Source organism: Lissotriton vulgaris, chromosome 2_2, assembly GCF_964263255.1.
Source record: "Lissotriton vulgaris chromosome 2_2, aLisVul1.2, whole genome shotgun sequence".
Lineage (NCBI taxonomy): Eukaryota > Metazoa > Chordata > Amphibia > Caudata > Salamandridae > Lissotriton > Lissotriton vulgaris.
The window spans coordinates 319,241,328-319,261,981 of record NC_141688.1 but is presented as its reverse complement, the minus strand read 5'-3'; the positions used below and the strand labels follow the sequence as shown (position 1 = coordinate 319,261,981).

At 48.3% G+C, this 20,654-nt stretch overlaps 1 protein-coding gene across 5 annotated transcripts in view; it reads left to right on the top strand.

Moving 5' to 3' along the window:
* LRP4 (LDL receptor related protein 4) overlaps positions 1–20,654 on the top strand; it is a 409,878-nt gene that overhangs the window by 337,832 nt on the left and 51,392 nt on the right. For 3 of the 5 annotated variants that reach the window (XM_086959685.1, XM_086959683.1, XM_086959687.1), the window contains exons 28-34: positions 1,174–1,477; positions 6,550–6,768; positions 7,004–7,138; positions 8,353–8,464; positions 8,642–8,786; positions 10,727–10,840; positions 11,479–11,602. In XM_086959685.1, the coding sequence (XP_086815811.1) occupies positions 1,174–1,477; positions 6,550–6,768; positions 7,004–7,138; positions 8,353–8,464; positions 8,642–8,786; positions 10,727–10,840; positions 11,479–11,602 (1,153 nt within the window). The remainder of the gene's footprint in view (positions 1–1,173; positions 1,478–6,549; positions 6,769–7,003; positions 7,139–8,352; positions 8,465–8,641; positions 8,787–10,726; positions 10,841–11,478; positions 11,603–20,654) is intronic. The other 2 variants (XM_086959686.1, XM_086959684.1) reach the window with 1 other exon arrangement.

The window sequence follows — 20,654 nt, the reverse complement described above, 5'->3', positions numbered from 1 at the left end:
AGCACCAATTTTTGATACAACTTTCTCAGAATTAGGACTTGTCCATCACGACTACTCTAAACTAAAAAAACGCCCTAAAGAAGTCCCTAGTGGACGAAACGTGTCGGCTGTACTTTCCTTGTCCAACACGTTTTGGAATAAAAAGAATCAAAATTAAGGAAGTCTACTCCTGTGATTACTAGATTTGGAATTGTTTTTATTACTTCAATCTGTGTTGTGCACCTGTGCGTTTATGAATACTGCCAACCCATGTTGACAGGTTCCGGGACCGGATTCAAGCATCCTAGGACCAGTTTCTGGCTATCAGCCATCATCAGCCAGGATAGCCAGATCTCTGTACTGGGGTGAATGTATGACATTGTTCTGCATTCTGTCCATCAACTGTTCTTTTTGCAGTATATACAGAGCCACTTTCTTAGAAGCTCCGATTCAGGTACTTAGCTACAGCACAGACAATCTTCTCCTTGGTATCAGCACTGCATTCTACCTACAAATACGGACTATCCTGTATTTCCTTGGATGTTATATAGCGTATACTGAAAAAAAAGATTTGTAGAAGTGTATTGTCTACCTGTAGGCAGACAGGGCAAGCAGAGTGCTAGTCGAGTGATCCCTTTCACTTGTTATAAAATAGCGCATATCATAAATATCTCCTGTTTTATTTTCTCCACCCTTTAGCCACTTTGTCTGGAGCAATAGCCCTCAATCAAACATTTAAATATCCTCCTACAAAGAACTCCTATTTCCATCTGTCTGTGTCCTGGTGTGCATATGCAGTGCTGGTGATTCATGTTTGTGTATTTTGCTCTGTGTGTTTGAGAATGGGTATGTCATTTGTTCAGTGTGTGCAAGGCTGCCTATAAATGGGCAATTCCCTCGAAAACTGTGCATGGTTCCCTTTTGTCTTTAATTATTTTACTCCTGTTGGACACCACCAACCACGCCTCCCTTTGTCAGACTTTCACCTGTGGCCACAATCTTATCTGGTGATCTTTTCTGCTTCTCTCTTTTCCAAGACTCCCAGCTCTCTTTTCAGCTCCTTCCTTCTGCTCTCTGAATGCCTTGGGTCCTTCGATAGCCGTCTTTCCTCACCTTCAGTCAGACCCACATCTTGTGTACTATGGGAATCATTTTCTTGAAAGCTCTTCATTTCTTTCCTTTCCTTTCCCAAAGGATTCAACAAGTGTGGCGAGAGGAACGGTGGCTGCTCCCACCTGTGCCTGCCTCGTCCCACCGGCTTCTCCTGTACCTGTCCCACAGGCATCCAGCTGAAAGAGGATGGCAGGACGTGTGATCCGTCTCCAGAGTCCTACCTGCTGTTCTCCAGCCGTGGGTCCATACGCAGGATCTCACTGGACACCAGTGACCACACGGATGTATACGTGCCCGTGCCCGAACTCAACAATGTCATCTCATTGGACTACGACAGTGTGGATGGGAAGATCTACTACACGGACGTCTTCCTAGATGTGATCAGGTACAGAGTATCTCCCCCACACACCTCCCCCTCTGGCTACTGTGTCTCAAAGGTGTTTTCAGTTTCAGCTGAGAAGCTCCTGGGTAATCTGAAAGGAAGGATACATTAAATAGAAGAATCTAAATTCATGTACTCAGAGTTGTCACGAGTTTAGAATCTTTGTTGTTGTCACACATTGTTTGTTACCATTATCATCTCATTATAATATATGGTGTAAATGTCTTCACATTGTAACACAGTTGCCCCAAATGTCTGAGGTCTGCTGCCAGCACCATCCCAAACAACAGGCCCTGTAGGATGTGGCTTCTTGACTGGGCTCTGACACTAAGATGCATGAACACTTTGGCATCCCCTACAGCTTGTGTCTTTTCGACTGAGCCTTCCCGCGCTCTTGTAAGCAAATGCAAGGTCAGCTTTCCAGTCTGAGTAGAGCAAGGGAATAGTAGTTCTGCATCATAGGACCTTCAATGATAGTCATAAACACTAAAATAATTCTGCGCCGCCTGCCTGCACCACAGAGCACTTCTTTATACCTACAATCCATTTCAAAGTTCCATAGTGTGTTAATGTCCATCCCCGTTCACGATGATAAAAACGACACCCTGTAATCAACTATCAGAGGCTCAGTTTCTTTTTCTGGGAGATTCAATGACTCTGAATACAGTCTCAAACCTGCATTGCAGCATTTTGATCAGAAAGGTGAAAACGTATGAAGAAAGGAAAAAGAGAGCGCAACCTGATAGGCTTTCATTGTAAAGAGTGAAAAAGGGTGCTGTCCCTTTAAGAATCCCTGCAGGTTCTGTACCCACACTGTACCCTACAGACCTACAGACCTTTTGCCTCAGAGAGGTAGTTATTTTTACCTGCTCATGTGAACATGAATTTGAGAGCTCCTGAAGGGTTTCCTTCCTCAGTGTTTTTCTCATTCATATCAACACATCACTGCTTTAACATCTTCTCTGGACGATTTTCAATCGAGTCTGTCAAATGACACCAAGGAATCAAGAATCCTTTTAGGTTTGTTCCTTAAAATGCCATCCCTTTTCCAGAAGTTCTCTTCTTGTGGCAGGAAGAAGGCAGAGTTTCTGGAAAATCTCTGTTCGGTCAGCACACAGAGGAGGGAATGCAAAAGATAAAAAATGGCGTACACTCCTCAAAAGCAGTGGGTCTAGAGGAATGGAAGAAATTCTTCTGATCCCAGTGCAGATCAAGAGATTGTAGATTTTACCAACGTAGTGTTCAGACACTTCGTTGGCCTTACATTCAGTGACAGCAATTGTTTTAAAAATATTTTGTAGAATTGATGTATGTTTTTCTTGTATCATGCTTTTATGATTTAATGTTTGAATCGAATAAAGCACATTTGTATTTGATTTGCCTTGACAGCAGTATCCCCAAAGCCAGAGATATCACTGCCAACATCAGTCATCTCAACCAAGGACTTTCCAGGCGAAATCTCCATCTTCAAGAGGGAGACCGTCGTCTGGTACAAGGCATCGACATTTAGCCACGCCGGTGGAGGGAGCGGTAGTCTTACTAATGGCAGGGTGGTCTTTAATCACGAAAGACAAATGGGTGGTAAATAATATAGATAGAGGTTCTTTTGTACCTTTCAGATCCACTCTCACTCCTCTTCCACCACAACCAACTGCACTGCGCTAACGAAGGAAACATCTACCCTGTTTATAAAGGAGCTATCAGACCCGTTCAGTCGCACCAAAGTGGTGTAGCAGAACACTTGAGATATTTTATTGTAGTGAAAAAAGGATGTAAAAAAGAATTCAGACACACATTAGATCTCAACTAACGAATCAATTACACAAAAAAGTTTGAGATTTTTGTCCTTCATTAAAAGCTACCCGCATTTGAGAGCGAAGGAGTGGATGTGCGCAATCTGTCCTGTAAAAACATCATATCCTCAGGTCCCTCCTCATCCAGCTTCGAAAAACCCTCCTATGATCGATGACCTCTTGTATAACATTGTCCCCAAGTGCTAGGTTGTATATGAGACCTCTTCGATGAATGTCCAGAAGACCAGTGGTCTCAACGGGAAAACAGTTGGTAAGACAGGTTGACTCTAACCAAAGCAGCAAGACAGTTCCTGGCATAGAAGTCCAAAAGGCACACTTTGCTAGTAAGAAGCCCAGGTCAGAAGTAATTTTCAACTCAAGTCTTTATAACGGACACTTCCCTTATGGGTTGTGGATCTCATCTGCAGGATCTGACAATTCAGGAACAGTGGGTGAAGAGGGGAAAGTCAAGCCCCATAAATTACATAGATCTCAGATTGGCTCAACAAGCTCTAAAAGCGCTTTTCCCCTCTGTAACAGTACCATTGATAATTCACATACAAACAGACGCTACCACCATGCGTGACATAGACAAGGAGGCATTAGATCAAGACCTCGGTCTCTACAGGTATAATCGATTTGGAATTGGGCTCTATACAACAACCTACCCCCTCAGCAGTTTCATATTCCAGGGAAGACGAATGTGCAGGCGGACGTCCTCAGCAGACACTCGGAAGAGTTTCACAAATGAGTATTAGATGACAAGGTTCTAGAAGATATTTTCCAAGAGTAGAACCTTCCTTGTAACTCGTTACAACAAATGGAAATAAAAAAGATGCATAGACTTTGCATCCAGATTCCGAAAACAGGGATCTCTAGGGAGTGCCCTTTTGATGGAATGGTTGAAGCCAATACTCTGTGCATTTTCGCAATACCAATAATTCCCAAAGTGATTCCAAAGCTTCTCAGATCTATGGTCAAGATGGTTCTAATAGCTCTAGATTGGCCATGACAGTGGTGGTACCAGGACCTGTTACAAATGTCCATAAAATCTCACATGAAGTTGCCATACACTCCGCACCTGTTAATGAGACTCCAGGGACCTTTCCATCATTGAGGTCAGACAATACGGTTATCTAAATCTACTATTGGTCTGTATTGTAATCCTAAAAGAAGCCAAACGCTTATCGAAAAGAACATGTTACACTTTCAAACGAAAAAGATTCTGCATTTGATGTAAGCAGAAAGGACTCAGTCCAATCAAGTCAAGAGAACGTGATACTCCCTTATTTATTAAACTTGGCTCAGTTTGAGCTACAGTTCTCCTCAATAAAAGCGCATCTGGGTTCCATTTCAGCATACAGAAAATCTCCAACACAAATGTCTTTTTTCAAAATAACTGTAGTCATAGACTTTTTAAAATGACTGAAAAGTTTATCCTCCAATTCGACATTCTTTCCCACCTTGGAAGTTAAATGCGGTGCTCTCTAAAGGAAAGGGTCCTCCGTTCGAACGTACACACAAATCTTCTTTGCAGCAATTTTCATGGAAGATCGAATTCTTGATAGCTATTGCATCAGCTAGAAGAGTAAGCGAGCTGCAAGCATTATCAACAGTGGAATCATGCACTGTATTCCACGCCAACAGAGTAGTGATGAGAGCCCATCCCTCATTACTCCCCAAAGTAGTTTGATTTACATATTATACAAACAATTTCTACTCTGTATTTTTCCTAATCTTTCAAGAACTGCAACCGACAGCGAGGAGGGTAGTGGATTGCATACTGCTGGGGGTCTGATCACGATGGGGTGCAGGAGAGTTGATCTTAGTAATGTAGGCAGTAGATTTTAGTAGTGTACCCGTATTATTCTCTCACTGTGGCATGATTCTAATTGATTTTCTCCTTTCCCCACTGTACATTTCCCTCGCGGATGCCACACTTTGCCCTATAGGTCATTGATCATGTCAACAATATGCCTACAGATGCCGATCTGATGCCAAATGTTTCTTTCTTTTTTTGTTTTTGTATTTGTAATCCGTAAATGCATAAATAGCGTTTATAAAAAAAAAAATCTTCCAAGAACTGCAGAGCATGCCCTCCACTCTTTAGACATTAAAGAGTTGTATGTTTTCATCTAAAGGATTGAGAAAGACACCTCAATCATTCATTAATTATGGCCCAGTAAGACAAAGTATGGCCAGAAATAAACAGTCTGTAGCTAAATTCATAGTTTCCTGTATCACACTATGCTATCAGGTAGCAAACAAACCATTCCCAGCTAAACCTAGAGCGCACTCTTCCAGACGAGAAGCAGATAGTACAGCTGAATTTGTATGCACAGTAATTGTATTCTCCCAAAAAAAGAAACCTCGCCTCTGATTGGTTATCATGGGGAGTTGTATCATCATGAAAGCAACTTTGAAATGATTTCTACATATATTTAAGAAGTGCTCTGAGGTCCACGCAGACAGCGCTGATTTATTCTAGTGTTTATGGCTTCAATGAAGACGCCTGATGCAGAACCAGGATTACCAGTAAGTAACCTCATCTCTGGATTCCAACAAACTTCATGCTTACTTCCATCAGCTGATCTTTCTTGGGCACCGTCTGCCGTCCCAGGTACGTGTGAAGCCGGCTTCCTTAATGGTTAATGGAGCAGAATAACATCTCATGCCCCTCTAGGGTTCATTTGAGCAGGAGTAGCGTAGAATCCCATGCCCCTCGAAGGCCCTTTTGAGCACATCAACAATTTGTTTATCCCTTTTTTCCCTCCAAACTCACAACCAGGGTTCAATTCCCCGCCTCGGCGGGTCTTGGGCTCAGAAATTCTACGGACCTGATAATTCTCGCCTCAGTGCCTAGTCCAATCATGGAGTCCCACTCTGCAACTCTGGGCAATCGCTTGCTTAATCTCCACAACGGCCCCCACAACGCTAAAGGATGCCTGGCCTCCACCTTGGGGGTCCCAGGAGTGGACGCCTCACAGGGAAAGCCAGGATGGGTTCCACAACGGTATTCGTACAAGCGCCTTGAGACCCTTGCGGGTGAGTAGTGCGCTATACAAGTATCAATTTACATTTTTACATTTTAGAACATTATGTAATGCCACACAAATGTCGATGGCCGGCTTCAGTTTCTCTCAGTGACCCCTCATTTTCCTGTGCTGGTTATCAATACCTGGTACCCCTGTGCAGCCCATATGCTGCTGCAAAGAAAGCCGTCTTCTGTGCCAATATCTTATTAAACTTCTGTCTTACTTTCTCCCCCTTCCCCATTCCCAGGCGTGCCAACCTGAATGGCAGTAATATGGAGACAGTGATTGGGGAGGGCCTGAAGACTACAGATGGGCTGGCCGTTGACTGGGTCGCCAGAAACCTGTACTGGACTGATACTGGACGCAACACCATCGAAGTGGCACGGCTGGATGGTTCGAGTCGGAAAGTTCTCATTAATAACAGCTTGGATGAACCTCGAGCCATTGCAGTTTTTCCAAGGAAGGGGTGAGTTTGGCAGGTTCAGACATTATTCAGTGTTTCTGGTTGTCTTTTGAAGGAGTATTGGCAAGAGGCAGTAGAAATAGTGAGTTACAAGGTATATGTGGTGGGGTGCAGAAGAGAGCACCAGGGACTGTAGCATTTATCTGAGGGATTGGCAGAGTAATTGCAGGATTGGTGTGAAGTTAGTGTGTCTTGTGATATTCTTGTGCCTTATATACCTTCTTTTGTGGTCCTACAGGTACATCTTCTGGACAGACTGGGGGCACATTGCAAAGATTGAGCGAGCTCATCTGGATGGCTCGGATCGCAAGGTGCTCATCAACACGGACCTTGGTTGGCCCAATGGCTTGACTCTGGACTATGACACGCGCAGGTTAGTGAGGCGCCAAGAGTCCGGTGATGAAAGTCTTTGGTGTCAATCAGGATGTCATAGCTTTCTAAATGGAGACAGGGTGGATTCGATGTCAGAGAATGGGGAGGGCATTTCATGCAGCTGTTCCAGGTAGGCTCTGTCTACACCACCTTTGTGAGAGGGCCTGTGAATACCTTCCTTAAATGCTTCACCTCTAGCCACAGTTTAGAAAGTGTGTGGTTTTCTGTCTGCCTTCGGTGTTGGCATCTTCCAAAGTTACAGAAGATTCTAAATTGTTATCCCCAGGTGTCAGGCCAAGGGTCGGTGGATATAGGCAGGGAGTGTTTGTTTCCTTACCATTACACTTGGTATAATTTGCACCACTTGAATCTATGATAGCAATAACTTGTTTTTATGAGTTGCTTGCTAATGTATATCAGCCATTTTTAAACTTTTTTACTAGCTTGTGTTACTGTTCCCTAACTCATTGGAACTCAAGTTAACTACCTCAGGATGAAGACTTTTTCAGTGGATTCCACTGGGATTCAAATCTGGAACGTGCGCATTGCACGCACACAACAGTGAGCACAGGTCTGAGAAAGAGTCCAAAAGACTCAGTTATTAAACCCTCTAGAAAAGGGGGCAGCAGCATGTTCTATCTGTGAAGATAAGAAGCACTGAAGGTTCATGTGCGTCCTAAAGATACCTCTCAGACGATCCTGTTTCGACTAATCCCTCCCTTATGATCTTGTTCCATCGTGATGGAAAGAAAGACTTGAGGGTAAGTTTGAGGGAATAACTCTTATTAGTTGCTCTCCTAGGGTTTTAACCTAAATATTCTGCCCCTCCCTTGTCAATTACAGAATAGGAGTGTTAGGCTTAGGAAGAGAAGAAAGGGCCTTGAATACCCTATGCCTCTTGATTGTAGCTTGAATTCTGCACACTGACCTGGTTGATTGCATAGGACAACCGGACGGAAAGAAGATAAGAGAGTGAGAGAAGTGAGGAAAAGGCTGAGCTAAAAGTGTATGCACGCTGCAGGTAGATCTGCAAGTGACATACAGCTGCCATGTGCTCAGAAGCAGGAGCTTCTTTCATTCTCAGAAGAGGCTGGAAGTGGGTGGGATGTCAGTTCACACCCTACAGAGACCCTTAAAGAAACAACAGTTGCAGATGAAATGTTTAGTGTTGTTTATATTCGTTCTTCTCATGTGCGTATGGTCTTTTTGCCCCAGTAGGATCTTCTGGGTGGATGCCCACCTGGATCGCATTGAGAGTGCCGATTTGAACGGGAAGCTGCGGCAGGTGCTGGTCAGCCAGGTGCTGCACCCCTTCGCGCTGACACAGGTAGGTGTTCGAAGGCTTCACAATTTGCCCAGAAAGTTCATATCACAAAGCGTCTTAGATGAGGACACTGGTGTCGGATACACAAGTTTACTTGTCAGCTCTGGATACTGAGGCATTGTGATAATTGGATACATGGCTTTCCTTGGGTGTTGATGATGTTTTTCTTTGTGCGTGCAGCAAGATCGGTGGGTTTACTGGACTGACTGGCAGACAAAATCCATCCAACGCGTGGACAAGTACTCGGGCCGAAACAAGGAGACTGTCCTGGCCAACGTGGAGGGTCTAATGGATATCATTGTGGTGTCTCCGCAGCGACAGACAGGTACAGCAGCTCTGTGTGCAGGTTGGGGAATCCTCCTTAACTTATACCTGTGCTGTAGATCAGACCTGGCTGGATGAGCAAGAATCAAAAATAAAATAGCTGGATAAATGTGTAGGGTGTTATGTGTGCAGAGGTGGGTGCACATGAAAAGGTGGGTTGGTGGTGGTTAACTGGTGGTTGACAGTACAGAAGTGAATTGATAGAAAAGTTGGTAACAAGGTTAAGCATTAGGGTGGTGGATGCAGTAAAGGTGACGTTCCATCCATGTAGGCAAGCATTGCAATTTTCTTACTCAAATAAATTATATCTCATAAGGCTGGAATTAGACTTGGCAGTACTGCTCTAATACAGTTGACCGTGCCTTTTAAGAAGTGTTGGCCCTGTCCTGTTATATTATCACTTATTCATTGAGCGTATTGACAGCCGTAACGTTTCATTGAACTAAAAGAGTAAACCATTCACAGAAAAGGAGGGAGTGAGCAGGTGCAGGGCCGGGAATGGAACAATGTACCAGGCGTTTGCCACCCAGCTGCAACCTAGGAAGTTTAATCCTATTTTCTGCATTGCAAGTTACTTGGTGGCTTTTTAGCTGAATTTGGGAAAGATCACATACATGCAATTTTAATATCCCAACCATAGCCAATATCACTACTTTTGCAGCATAGATGTTTTCTGTATTCACATACGGTGCATTATTCCGGGTAGGAGTGAAGAGGGTAGCCCCAACAAGATAGTCACCCATACCCATGTGGTTCTTAAATGCTAAAGGAAAGATTTGCAGAGAGTGGAACAAACATGTCTTACCCTAAAGGCAACCTTTCTAATAGCCATCACTTCACTACGTACGGTCAGCCAACTTCAAGCACTCACCATCCTAGAACCATACTTACAAATTCATAAGGACAGAGTGCTCAGGAGAACAGACCCAAAATTCCTCCCTAATGTGATGTCACTCTTCCATGATATATTGAAAAGAGTCTGCAGCACACCCTGTTTTTTCTCCTCGATGTTAACCTCATCATTTTACTCAATTTCGGCGTGCATACACTCCAAGTGCACTCCGTTCCTTTAAGTGCACGATTCTGACAATTTCATTCGCGAAGTTGTCACACGTGACTTCCATGTTAACCAGATTACACTACTACCTGCTTTCTTCCAGCAGCCAAAGACACACTCTGAAGAAGCCCTACTCAACCCTAGATGCATGCTGAGCGGTTCTCTCTGACCTCCATGAAACAAAGTGTCAATACTTTGACTCCTTTGCACGAGCAACAAGGTGACACTGGTTACCAAGGGAACCATCACGTGATGGATGGTTGAGACAGTGCAGACGTGCTTCAAAATAGCAGGAAAGCTGCTAGAAGATAAACCGAGAGAGCACTTCACAATTAAAAAGGGAGCAACACTTGTCTTTGTAGCAAGCGTTTCCATCAACAATATATGTCTGGCAGCTATATGGTCCTCCATAGTCACCTTCAAAAAGCATTACTGAGAGGACATTCAAATACACAGAGAAGCCCGATTGGGACAAAGGGTATTTAAGCAACTGTTTGCAAGGTCAAGCATATTGCAACCCAGACTCCCTAAGTATATAGAAAGATTTATGCTGCAGGACAAGCACAGTCCTTTAGAATCAAAATGTAGGATGAATACAGTTCTAAAAGTGTGCTGATGGGTTAGGCACATCCATAAAGAAAATTGGGTTGGGCTCGGACACTTAGGGCCAGAGGTCTAGACGTAGGTGGCTCTGAGGGGACTTAGAGGGAATCTTAGGTGTGCCACCCTTGCAATTATCAGGAGATGTTTGGGGCTGTGGGGCTTTTGTTCGCTCCTACAAGGAGGTGCATTGCCATGAAGTGAGCTCTGGTGTTAGGTGGAGGGCCCAGGCTTCTACTAGTGCCTCCTGTGAAGTCGTTCTGAACCTGCTCTGTCTTCTTCAGGGACCAACGGCTGTGGGGTGAAAAATGGCGGCTGCTCACACCTCTGTTTCGCACGGACGACTGACTTTGTGTGTGCCTGTCCAGATGAGCCCGATGCAAAGCCCTGCTCCACCCGTGAGTGTAACTTTGTTCATTTCCTCTCCTCCCCCCGCGAGTTTAACTTTGTTCATTTCCTCTCCTCCCCCGCTCCACCCGTGAGTTTAACTTTGTTCCTTTCCTGTCCTCCCCCCTGCTCCACCCGTGAGTTCAACTTTGTTCCTTTCCTCTCCTCCCGCCAGCTCTACCCGTGAGTTTAACTTTGTTCCTTTCCTCTCCTTCCCCTCTGCTCCACCTGTGAGTTCAACTTTGCTCATTTGCTGTCCTCCCTCCCCGCTCCACCTGTGAGTTCAACTTTGTTCCTTTCCTGTCCTCCCCCCTGCTTCACCTGTGAGTTCAACTTTGTTCCCTTACTGTCCTCCCCCTCTGCACTTGTTAGTGCCATGCCGCGGTTAATGCTTTGACATTCCTTTCTATCTGCTTCTTCAGGTGTATCACCAGCTACCCCGTATGCCCCTGCCAGTCCTACATTGCACCCCTTCCCCTGTTAAAGTCTCTACTGCTCCCTATGCTGTAGAACTCCCTGTCCACGTAGCACCCTGGCTCTCCAATGTCCATTGCACTCCCTGTGACAACAGTTTCTCCTGCCCTCCGCTGACCTGCTGCACATATCGCTGTTCCAGGATTCTCATCATCACTCTTGTCTTCTATTTCAGTCCCTGGATTTTCTCCACCTCTGCCTGAAATGACGAGTGCCAGTGGGAGGAGCGTGACCCCGCCTCGTCGGCCACAGACATCCACAGCCCGAACTCACACCTCACTCGAAGCAGCCGCAGGAAAGTATGTGGCTTTTCTCTGTTGTGGGTCTGTTTTTTGGCGGCAGGGCACCTTTAATAATACTTCTTTCTGATGGATACTTCTACCTGCAGATTCCTCACTTCTTGAATATCCCAGGTGCCAGACTGAATTCAGAAGCTACTGACAACCTCTGCGCGCCGGTAGGGAATGCCGGCTGCCTCTCAGCGGCATAAGTAGAGTCACAGTAATGTCACTGGAGCCATGCAGCGTGCATGCAGGCGCCCTGACATCAGTTCTGTTATTCCCGTGCCTTTCGACTCTAGTCCATATCTTCTCTCCTGAGCTTTGATTTCATCGCTCTCCAGATTGTTTTCTCAGAGTTAGTGCAGTGCAATAGGAGCATCTCCTCACCAGAGACATCAGTTTAATGCCCGTCGCAAGAGCAACAATCAGACATGGATCGCCCAACACCATGACGAACGACTGTGGTGCCTGGCTTTGAGGCATGGTTCATGTGAGGAAATGGGGTTGTATAATATGGTGTGGCTTTGCGACCTCACTGTGTAATACACTCACCAACCCCTTTAAGATTGGTAGGTTTTGTCTGTAAAACCCTCAGATCAACCCTGGGTAGCTGTGGCACAGAGCAGCAAGACTTACACAGAGGAACAAGACTAAAACATTTAAACAACACTAAAACAATTGACGAAGAAATCAACGCGACACTCAAGAAATCTGACACCAATTTATAAAACGAGTCTGTATTTTTATAACATTTTAGATACTAGAATGAAAAGGATCCAACGGAGGGTTCTGGAGATATTCATTTTTCAACCAATAATAAATCAAAGCGATTTCAGACAACCGCGAACAAGCCTTGGTAAAGTCAACTGATTGGACACTTAGAAACTTTTTCAAGGAAATCTTTCCATAAGTATCAATGTGATTGGTTACAAGTACTTGGAGCAACCAACTCAGACAGGGAGATAGTCAGCAGAACCAGCAAGGTGCTCAAGAACAGTTATCTTCACAGAAGAAGCAATTCATCGTAGTTCCAGGCACTTTATCTGCACTTCAGTGGATTGCTATGGAGTGCTCAAGATGCAAGAGTTGAAAGTAGATGCTCTAAGGATAAGAATGCTGTGGATGCAACATGGTTGATGGAGGTCTTCCTGCAGGCATTCCTCAGTCTATGAAGATGGTGTGGCAGTGGTGTTCTTGGTTGCAGGGTCTACGTCTCACAAAGTCCTTTCCAGCCTGGCCGAAGTCCAGTCGTCCCTGGACTACCAGTCACCTGTTGTTGCGGTCACAGTCCAATCCTTCCTGAGTTGATAACTCACCTTCTGAGGATCCCAGCAACTCTCCGACAGCACTCTCCTGCTCAGCGAGCTCAGGTTCCACTCTGTGCATCTGGTTTTGGTCCTCAGTACTCTACGACAGATGTGGTAGTGACTTGAAGAATTTGGGCTACCAACTTGCTCCAGCAGGCTTCTTCAGCTATCCCGTCTCTGTGCTGTTAACAGGAGACCAGTCAGCTGGCCCTCTGTGTTCTCTTGGCTTGACAGGGGTCTGGAGGCAGCTTCTCATTGAACAGGACATGGCAGGCACAGTCCCTCTCTTTGCTAGTCACCGGGTGCAGCAGGTGCTCCTCGGCGGTGCAGCATCTCTTTGCTGGTCCCTCGGTGCCGCAGGGCAGTCCTTCTTCAGTCCTTCTTCTAAGTCAGTCCAGAGCTAAGATCTGGGTGCTATGGGGGCTCCCTCTGTTCAGAAAGTGCCCTCACGGCAGGATGTGGTTGGTAGCCAATGTGTTACAAGGTTCCCTCCCACCGGGTGACCACTTCTTATGGAGTGTGGCATCTGGCTATCCCAGGATGCCCCATTCTGCCAACTCTCAAGATGACAAGACCCCTCTCATGTCATTTAGACCTCCTTAGCTCACCTCCAGGGCGTGGCTACCTCTAGGCTGCACGCCCCTGGGGAAACCAGTGTGGCAACTGGTTTTGCCTTTCTGCTCCCTGTGCCAGCCTGTCGACCTGAATAATAGGACAGCCCTCCCCATGGTGTTACACATCTGCATTTCAAACTCCTTTGAAGCCTGCCTTTTGGGAGTAACACCCAAGTGGCTTCCTGCTAGAGAGAGGCAACACCTCCCTGGCCTGCAATCCCTCATTGTTCTCCTTCCTGAGAGTCGCTGGCACGTCTCTCCAGGAGGGCAGAAAGTTGTCTTCTGGAGAAGCCTCCATGTGTGCCCGGGGAGGCACAGGAGTTTTAAAGGCAACAAAGTGTCAGCTTTGTAAAAGTTGCACACTGTAACAAGTTATATTAATATCGACTCGAGATACAAGTCGAGCTTAATGAACAAGTTGCTTGATACATTGGAGTGCTTACTTTGGGTGCGCCGTTCTGGTGTTAGCACAACTGCGGGGTTCAGTGTGTAACCCGGTACTCGCCAATTGGGCGCCCAAGTCTTTCCACAATTAAAAACTGCAGTTTTGTATCTTTTACTCTCAGGACATGCACAGTACAAGGCCTGCCTGTGTCATATGTTGCACCCTGCCTTTAGGGCTCAGTAGACTTGCCGGAGGGGTGACTTACACACATTTCCAGTGGCAGTGGTGGCTTTGCCCTTGCTGTCAGTGTACGACTGCTCTACCAGTCTCCAGTGGCAGACTGGGGGACTTGTTTTACTTGGGGGACTTTCAGGAGGGCAGAATCAGTGCTGCAAGCCCTGGGATACCCACTAACTGACATGCCCTGGGTACCAGGGCACCAAGATCACCCGGAGGGACCGCATCAACCAAACCGGAGGAGGCATTGCCATCGTCCACAGAAACACCATCCGCATCACGACCAACTCCGACGACACCCTCACCGCCGCCGAGCACCTTCACTTCCAGATACACACCGACCCCAAGACCACCCTCAGAGGCACTCTCATCTACAGACCCCCGGGACCACGCACACAATTCGACCACGCACACAATTCAGCGAAGCCATCGCAGACTTCATCAGCCCGCACGCCCTCACCTCCTCAGACTACATCCTCCTAGGGGACCTCAACTTCCACCTGGAAAACAACAACGACAACAACACCACCACCCTGCTGGACAACCTCGCCAACCTCGGACTCAAGCAACTGGTGAACACCCCCACCCACTACGCCAGCCACACGCTTGACCCCGTCTTCTCCTCCAGAAAACACATCTCCTTCAGCCACTCCACCGGACTACACTGGACAGATCACAGCTGCGTCCATTTCAACTTCAGGATAACCATGACCCACCACCACCCGCAACAGGTTCCCCGAAGAAGCTGGAGCAAGATCACCGCCGACCAGCTCACCACCTCCCTTACCCTGAACCCTCCCACCAACAAGACGGACCCCAACGAAGCAGCCCGCAACCTCACACAGTGGCTCACCAACTGCGCCAATGACCTTGCACCGCTGAAGAATCCTCCCAGCAGATCCGGAAGCAAGAAAATCTCATGGTTCACCAACGACCTCAAAAACTCCAAGAAATCCTGCCGTACCCTCGAGAAAGCCAGGCGCCACAACCAGTCAACAGAAAACATGGCAGCCCTCAAGAACGCCATCCGCAAACACCACCAGCTGATCCGAACCACCAAAAGGACAACATTCAGAGAACAACTAGACAACAACACCCACAACAGCAATGAACTCTTCAGCATCGTTAAAGAGCTCGCCATCCCCAACGCCTGCAACAACGACATCACACCCTCGCAAGACCACTGCGAATCACTCGCCTTGTTCTTCCACTGCAAGATCGCCGACATACACAACAGCTTCGGCGCACAGACAACGCACCGAACCAGCGCCCCACCACCACCACCCTCTGCACATGGACCTTGGTCAGCACCGAAGACACCACCCGCATGATGAACACCATCCACTCCGGCTCCCCAACCGACCCCTGTCCACACCACATCTTTAACAAAGCCGACTCCATCATCGCACCCCAACTCCGGGACATCATTAACAGATCCTTCACATCCGCCACCTTCCCGGAGAGCTGGAAACATGCCGAGCTCAGCGCCCTCCTGAAGAAACCCACCGCATACTCCACGGACCTCAAGAACTTCCGCCCCATCTCGCTCCTCCCTTTTCCTGCCAAAGTCATCGAGAAGACCGCCAACAAACAACTCTCCGCCTTCCTCGAGACAAACGGATCCCTCGACCCCTCGCAGTCCGGTTTCCGAGCAAACCACAGCACCGAGACCTCCCTCATCGCAGCTACCGACGACATCAGGTCCCTGCTCGACAACGGGGAAACAGCTGCCATCATCCTCCTGGACCTCTCAGCAGCCTTCGACACCGTATGCCACCTCACACTAAAACAACGCCTCAGCAATACCGGAATCCAAGGGACGGCCCTAGAATGGATCATCTCATTCCTCTCCGGAAGAACCCAGAGAGTCCGCCTCCCCCCCTTCCGATCCGCGGCCACCGAAGTCATCTGCGGCGTTCCTCAAGGATCCTCGCTCAGCCCCACCCTCTTCAACGTCTACATGAGCCCCTTTGCAGCCATCGCACGCCAACACAACCTAAACATCATCTCCTACGCTGACGACACCCAGCTGATCCTCTCCCTCACCAACGACCCCGCCACCGCCAGAGCCTGCCTCCAGGAAGGAATGAAAGACGTCGCGGAATGGATGAAGCGCAGCCGTCGAAACTGAACTCAGACAAGACGGAAGTCCTCATCCTTGTGCCATACCCCTCTGCCTGGGATGACTTCTGGTGGCCCCCTGCACTGGGCACCGCCCCCAAGCCCTCGGACCATGCACGCAACCTGGGCTTCTTCCTGGACTCCTCCCTCATTATGACCAAGCAGGTCAACGCCGTCTCGTCATCCTTTTTGAACACCCTACGCATGCTCCGAAAGATCTTCCGGTGGATCCCCACCGAAACCAGGAAGACGGTCACCCAGGCCCTCGTCACCAGCCGACTGTACTACGGGAACACCCTCTACGCTGGAACCAGAGCCAAACTCCAGAAAAGACTCCAGCGCATACAGAACGCTTCTGCACGACTCATCCTGGACATCCCCCGTCACAGCCACATCTCTGCCCATCTGAGAGACCTGCATTGGCTCCCCGTCAGCAAGAGGATCACGTTCAGACTCCTCACCCACGCACACAAAGCTCTCCACGACATGGGCCCCAAATACCTCAACTGCCGCCTCACATTCTACACACCCACCCGCCAGCTCCGATCCGCCAGCCTTGCCCTCGCCACCGTACCACGAATTCGCAGAGCCACCACCGAAGGAAGATCCTTCTCCTACCTGGCGGCCAAGACATGGAACTCCCTCCCCACCCACCTATGGCTGACCCAGGACCATCTCTCCTTCAGGAAACAACTCAAGACCTGACTGTTCGAGCAGTAGCGGTTCCCCCTCCTCCCAGCGCCTTGAGACCCTAGCGGGTGAGTAGCGCGCTCTACAAATATGATTGATTGATTGATTGACTATGCACTTACAAGTGTCAGTTAGCCATTTCCAATTGGGTATAGTCATTTCGACATACACTGTAAGGTCAAGGCACTAACACTAAGGTCAGGGTCGAAAAACCAGCAGAATCAGTTGAAAAACCAGGGGGTGACCGTACGAAAAAAAGATGCATTTCCTTACAGTTCAAGATTTTGTGACCTATGCCTGTGGATGAATCCTTGGGCGATTAAAGAGCGGCAGCCAAATTTGTGGTCAGCACAGGTGGAGTTCTAGGTCGAGGTCTATATGTGCTTGCCTCTCCTTTGGTCATCATAGTCCTTCAGGGAGAAGAGGAGGGAAACATAAAAGGAAGAAACGTGTCTGGCTCCCCCAGGAATCAGTCGAATGGTAAAGCCCCACTTCGTTCTTCTCGTTTCAGTCCTTCAGCAGACCCAGATTTAGTGAAGATGTTCCAGCCTCATCGCTGCTTCCATCACCAGTGCCTTTGACAGTTCTGACGCCGGGCTACCACAAGTTGCTGGTGTCTGAAGCAGACCCGACCTCCTTGCGATGATGGAAATGTTCAGGCAGACATTGGTCCTTTATGGAGTGCCGTCATTGTAGGAAGGTAGATCCTGACTATGGTTGCCCCCAACTTTTTGCCCTGTGTTTTAGCTGGTTTTTGACATAGTCAACCTGGGGCCCTGCCAATCAGGACCCCAGGCCTACTGCTCTCTCTGTAAAATGGATTCCATGTACCTTAGGTACATATCCAATTGGTATTGGGCCACCTTATCAGACCCTGTAACTCAGGGCATAGGTGTACCCAGGGCCTACCAGGGGCTGCAGCATGTATTGTGCCACCCCTGGCTGGCCATCTAAATCTGACACAACTAGCTGCACGACAGCTGGGGCAAGGTGGTGTAATCACCCTTTGCTGTAGATATAGTATACCTATATCTAAACCTAAAATGGACACCCGTATTCCTATCAGTCACTCCTATGGCAGGCCTTGACAATCCTGAAGGCAGAGTGCTCGGAATTATGTGAGATGGTGCTCTGGCATGAGCTGAGCCCGTTTGCAGCTTGCGGAACGAAGTCCTAATAGCTGTTCCATGATAACGCATACCATATACTCTTAAGTGCATTATAATCCTCGCGGTTATATGCTAACTCTGGTATTGCTTTATCAAAACATGTCGAGTAAGGTGTCATACGAATTGGGATACTAACCCCTCGCCAATTCTGGCGACGGGGTTAGCATTCCACCCTTCTAGAGGGACACGACATGTATGTAACTGTGAACCCCGGTTAAAGTTAACTCGAGCCTCAGCATCACAAAATGGATACTGCCACCACAGAAACAAGTCTGACCCCCTGCAGCTGGGAGTCCTTCCAGCGAGGGGAGCTTGGACAAAGGGTTTCCTGTCAGGGGCGGTGCTAGCACCATCCCAGACAGGGGTTTGGGTATCCTGGGTAGGCAGGGCTTTAGGGGAAGGTGACTGCAAGTGGCACCCCGGTGCTCACTGTGCATAGGCCGGCTAGAACCAGTTCCAGGGACACACCAGCCCCTGGCCTGGGGAAAGTCCGGCATGGGAGAGGGGTGTAACCACCCCCCTTCCTGGTCCCACCCATGGGCAGGACCTAGTCGCGTGCCAGCCCCTTTTCCTAGTATAAAGATAGGAGCGGGCCCCCTTCCAAATTAGATCATCTTTGAATCCTGAAACTACTTTCTTCGAAAGGAACTCTCGACTTCTTCTCAAGATTTCTCCCTTGTGACTAAGTAGTCACCCTGCACCCGCAGGCACCATCCAAGAACACTGCGGTTTGCTGCACGTCCTTCCTCCGGAATCCGACTGACCAGCACGACGAGACCCGGCTTCCCTGGCACCTCTGACCTCTACCCACATCGTCAGCTCAGCTGAGATCCGTGGGTGCGACGAGACCTCGAGGGACCGGCCATCTTCAAGACTGCACGACACTTGCCCAGCACGACCGCCGAGGGATCCTCGAGTGAGTGCTTTGGGGTCCGAGAAGCCCCAACCCTGAGCAGCTCCAGCACTGAAGTTCAGCCTCCCAGCCTCCACGAGATCTGCGTGGGGCCCTTCTGCTCTTTGCTGCTCACCGCGTTGTCTGGCTACTAGCCCGCTGGCTTGTGGCCTTCCCGACGATGAACGACGACATCAACACTGCTGGTCTGGTTGCTCCAGACTGGCCCTTGCTCCCCTCCAACAGAGGAGCACCCCGGACCCTCCTGGTCCACTCCAGACGCCATTTTGAGTCCACCACGTGGGCTTGCATTTGCCAAGACTTGTTGCCCCAATCCTGGGTCCAGCGACGTCGACAGCAGATACCATCGTGGGACAGCTCGCACCTCCATCCTGGTCGCCGACAACGCCTCCTGGTCCGTGAGACTGCAGAGCCCAGCGTCGCCCACTCACCTGGTCGAGGTGACTTCGTCCGGTGCCATCCTGGTGCCCAGCTAATCACTGGCTAGTGATTCAGAACTTGGTCCCCTCTGCTTACAGGTGTCTTCCATCTTCGATCCAGGCTTGGATCACTTTGAACTTCTTCACTGGTCGCCTGCCAGCAACTTCTTCTTTCAGGCTCCATAGACTGCAACGAGGATTCCCGACGTCTTTCCAGACCTATGCATCCGCAGCCCCTGGGCTAGGTAACTTCGGCATTTCGGTGCCCCAGCATAGCCTCACTATCCAAGGGTCCAGATCCTTTTTTGTTTCAGCTCTTCCTAGTCGATTCGTCCGATAACACTAACTTTGTAAATTCTAGCATCCATAGACTTTGTCCCGCATCCCGCGTGAGAGTGCACACTCTGCACCCGATCCCCCTAGGCCTCCTGCTAGTAATCTGAAGGTTTAGTAGTACAGTCCTAGCGATCCCAAAGCCTTTGAGACTAGTTACTTACCTGCTAGTATTTCGCATTCCACTTTTAGAGTATATGGTTTTTCGTGCCCCTCGGGCATTTGTGTAAATTGTGCAACTTAAAGTATTTTCGTAAGAGCTTTGTATTGTGCTTAGCTCCCTGACTCATAAAGAGTCCAGGGTTGTTGTGTTCCAAATAAATATCCTTTTATTTTCATAACACTTGTGTGGTGTCCTTTCACTTGGTGTTCAAGTGGTATATGTGATGGTATAACGGCTGGCTTAACACGCCCTCTAGAGTTTAGCCTAAAAACTGCTCTTGTCCATGCTACTAGGATAGCTGGTCTACGGTTGACTTACAACCAATCATCAATAAGGGTTGTTTGGACTGATACAAAGTTCTCACTAGAATAGTGAACATTATATATCAGGCCAACTTCTCACAGTCATGCCCAATGATACCATATGAGGTCTTGTCCAAGGTTCGCTGACTGGTCCTCCCTCAGTGCAGAGCGTCACTCTCCCTCCATTAAAAACCACCTCCGGCACCATATGATGATGTTCGAACACTGGGCCTTCGCCAGTTCCTCTCACCCTAGTGCTGATAGAAGTCCTGATTTTACCCAATCTACCGCCACCTGCGACCCCTCCGGAAGTCCCGCTGACCCTCGTAAAAACACTGTAGTCCAGCAGACATGCTCCATGTTTGCTTGAGGAGGGAAAGTGCAATTGCGCTGGCACCCATCGGCTCACTTGAGACA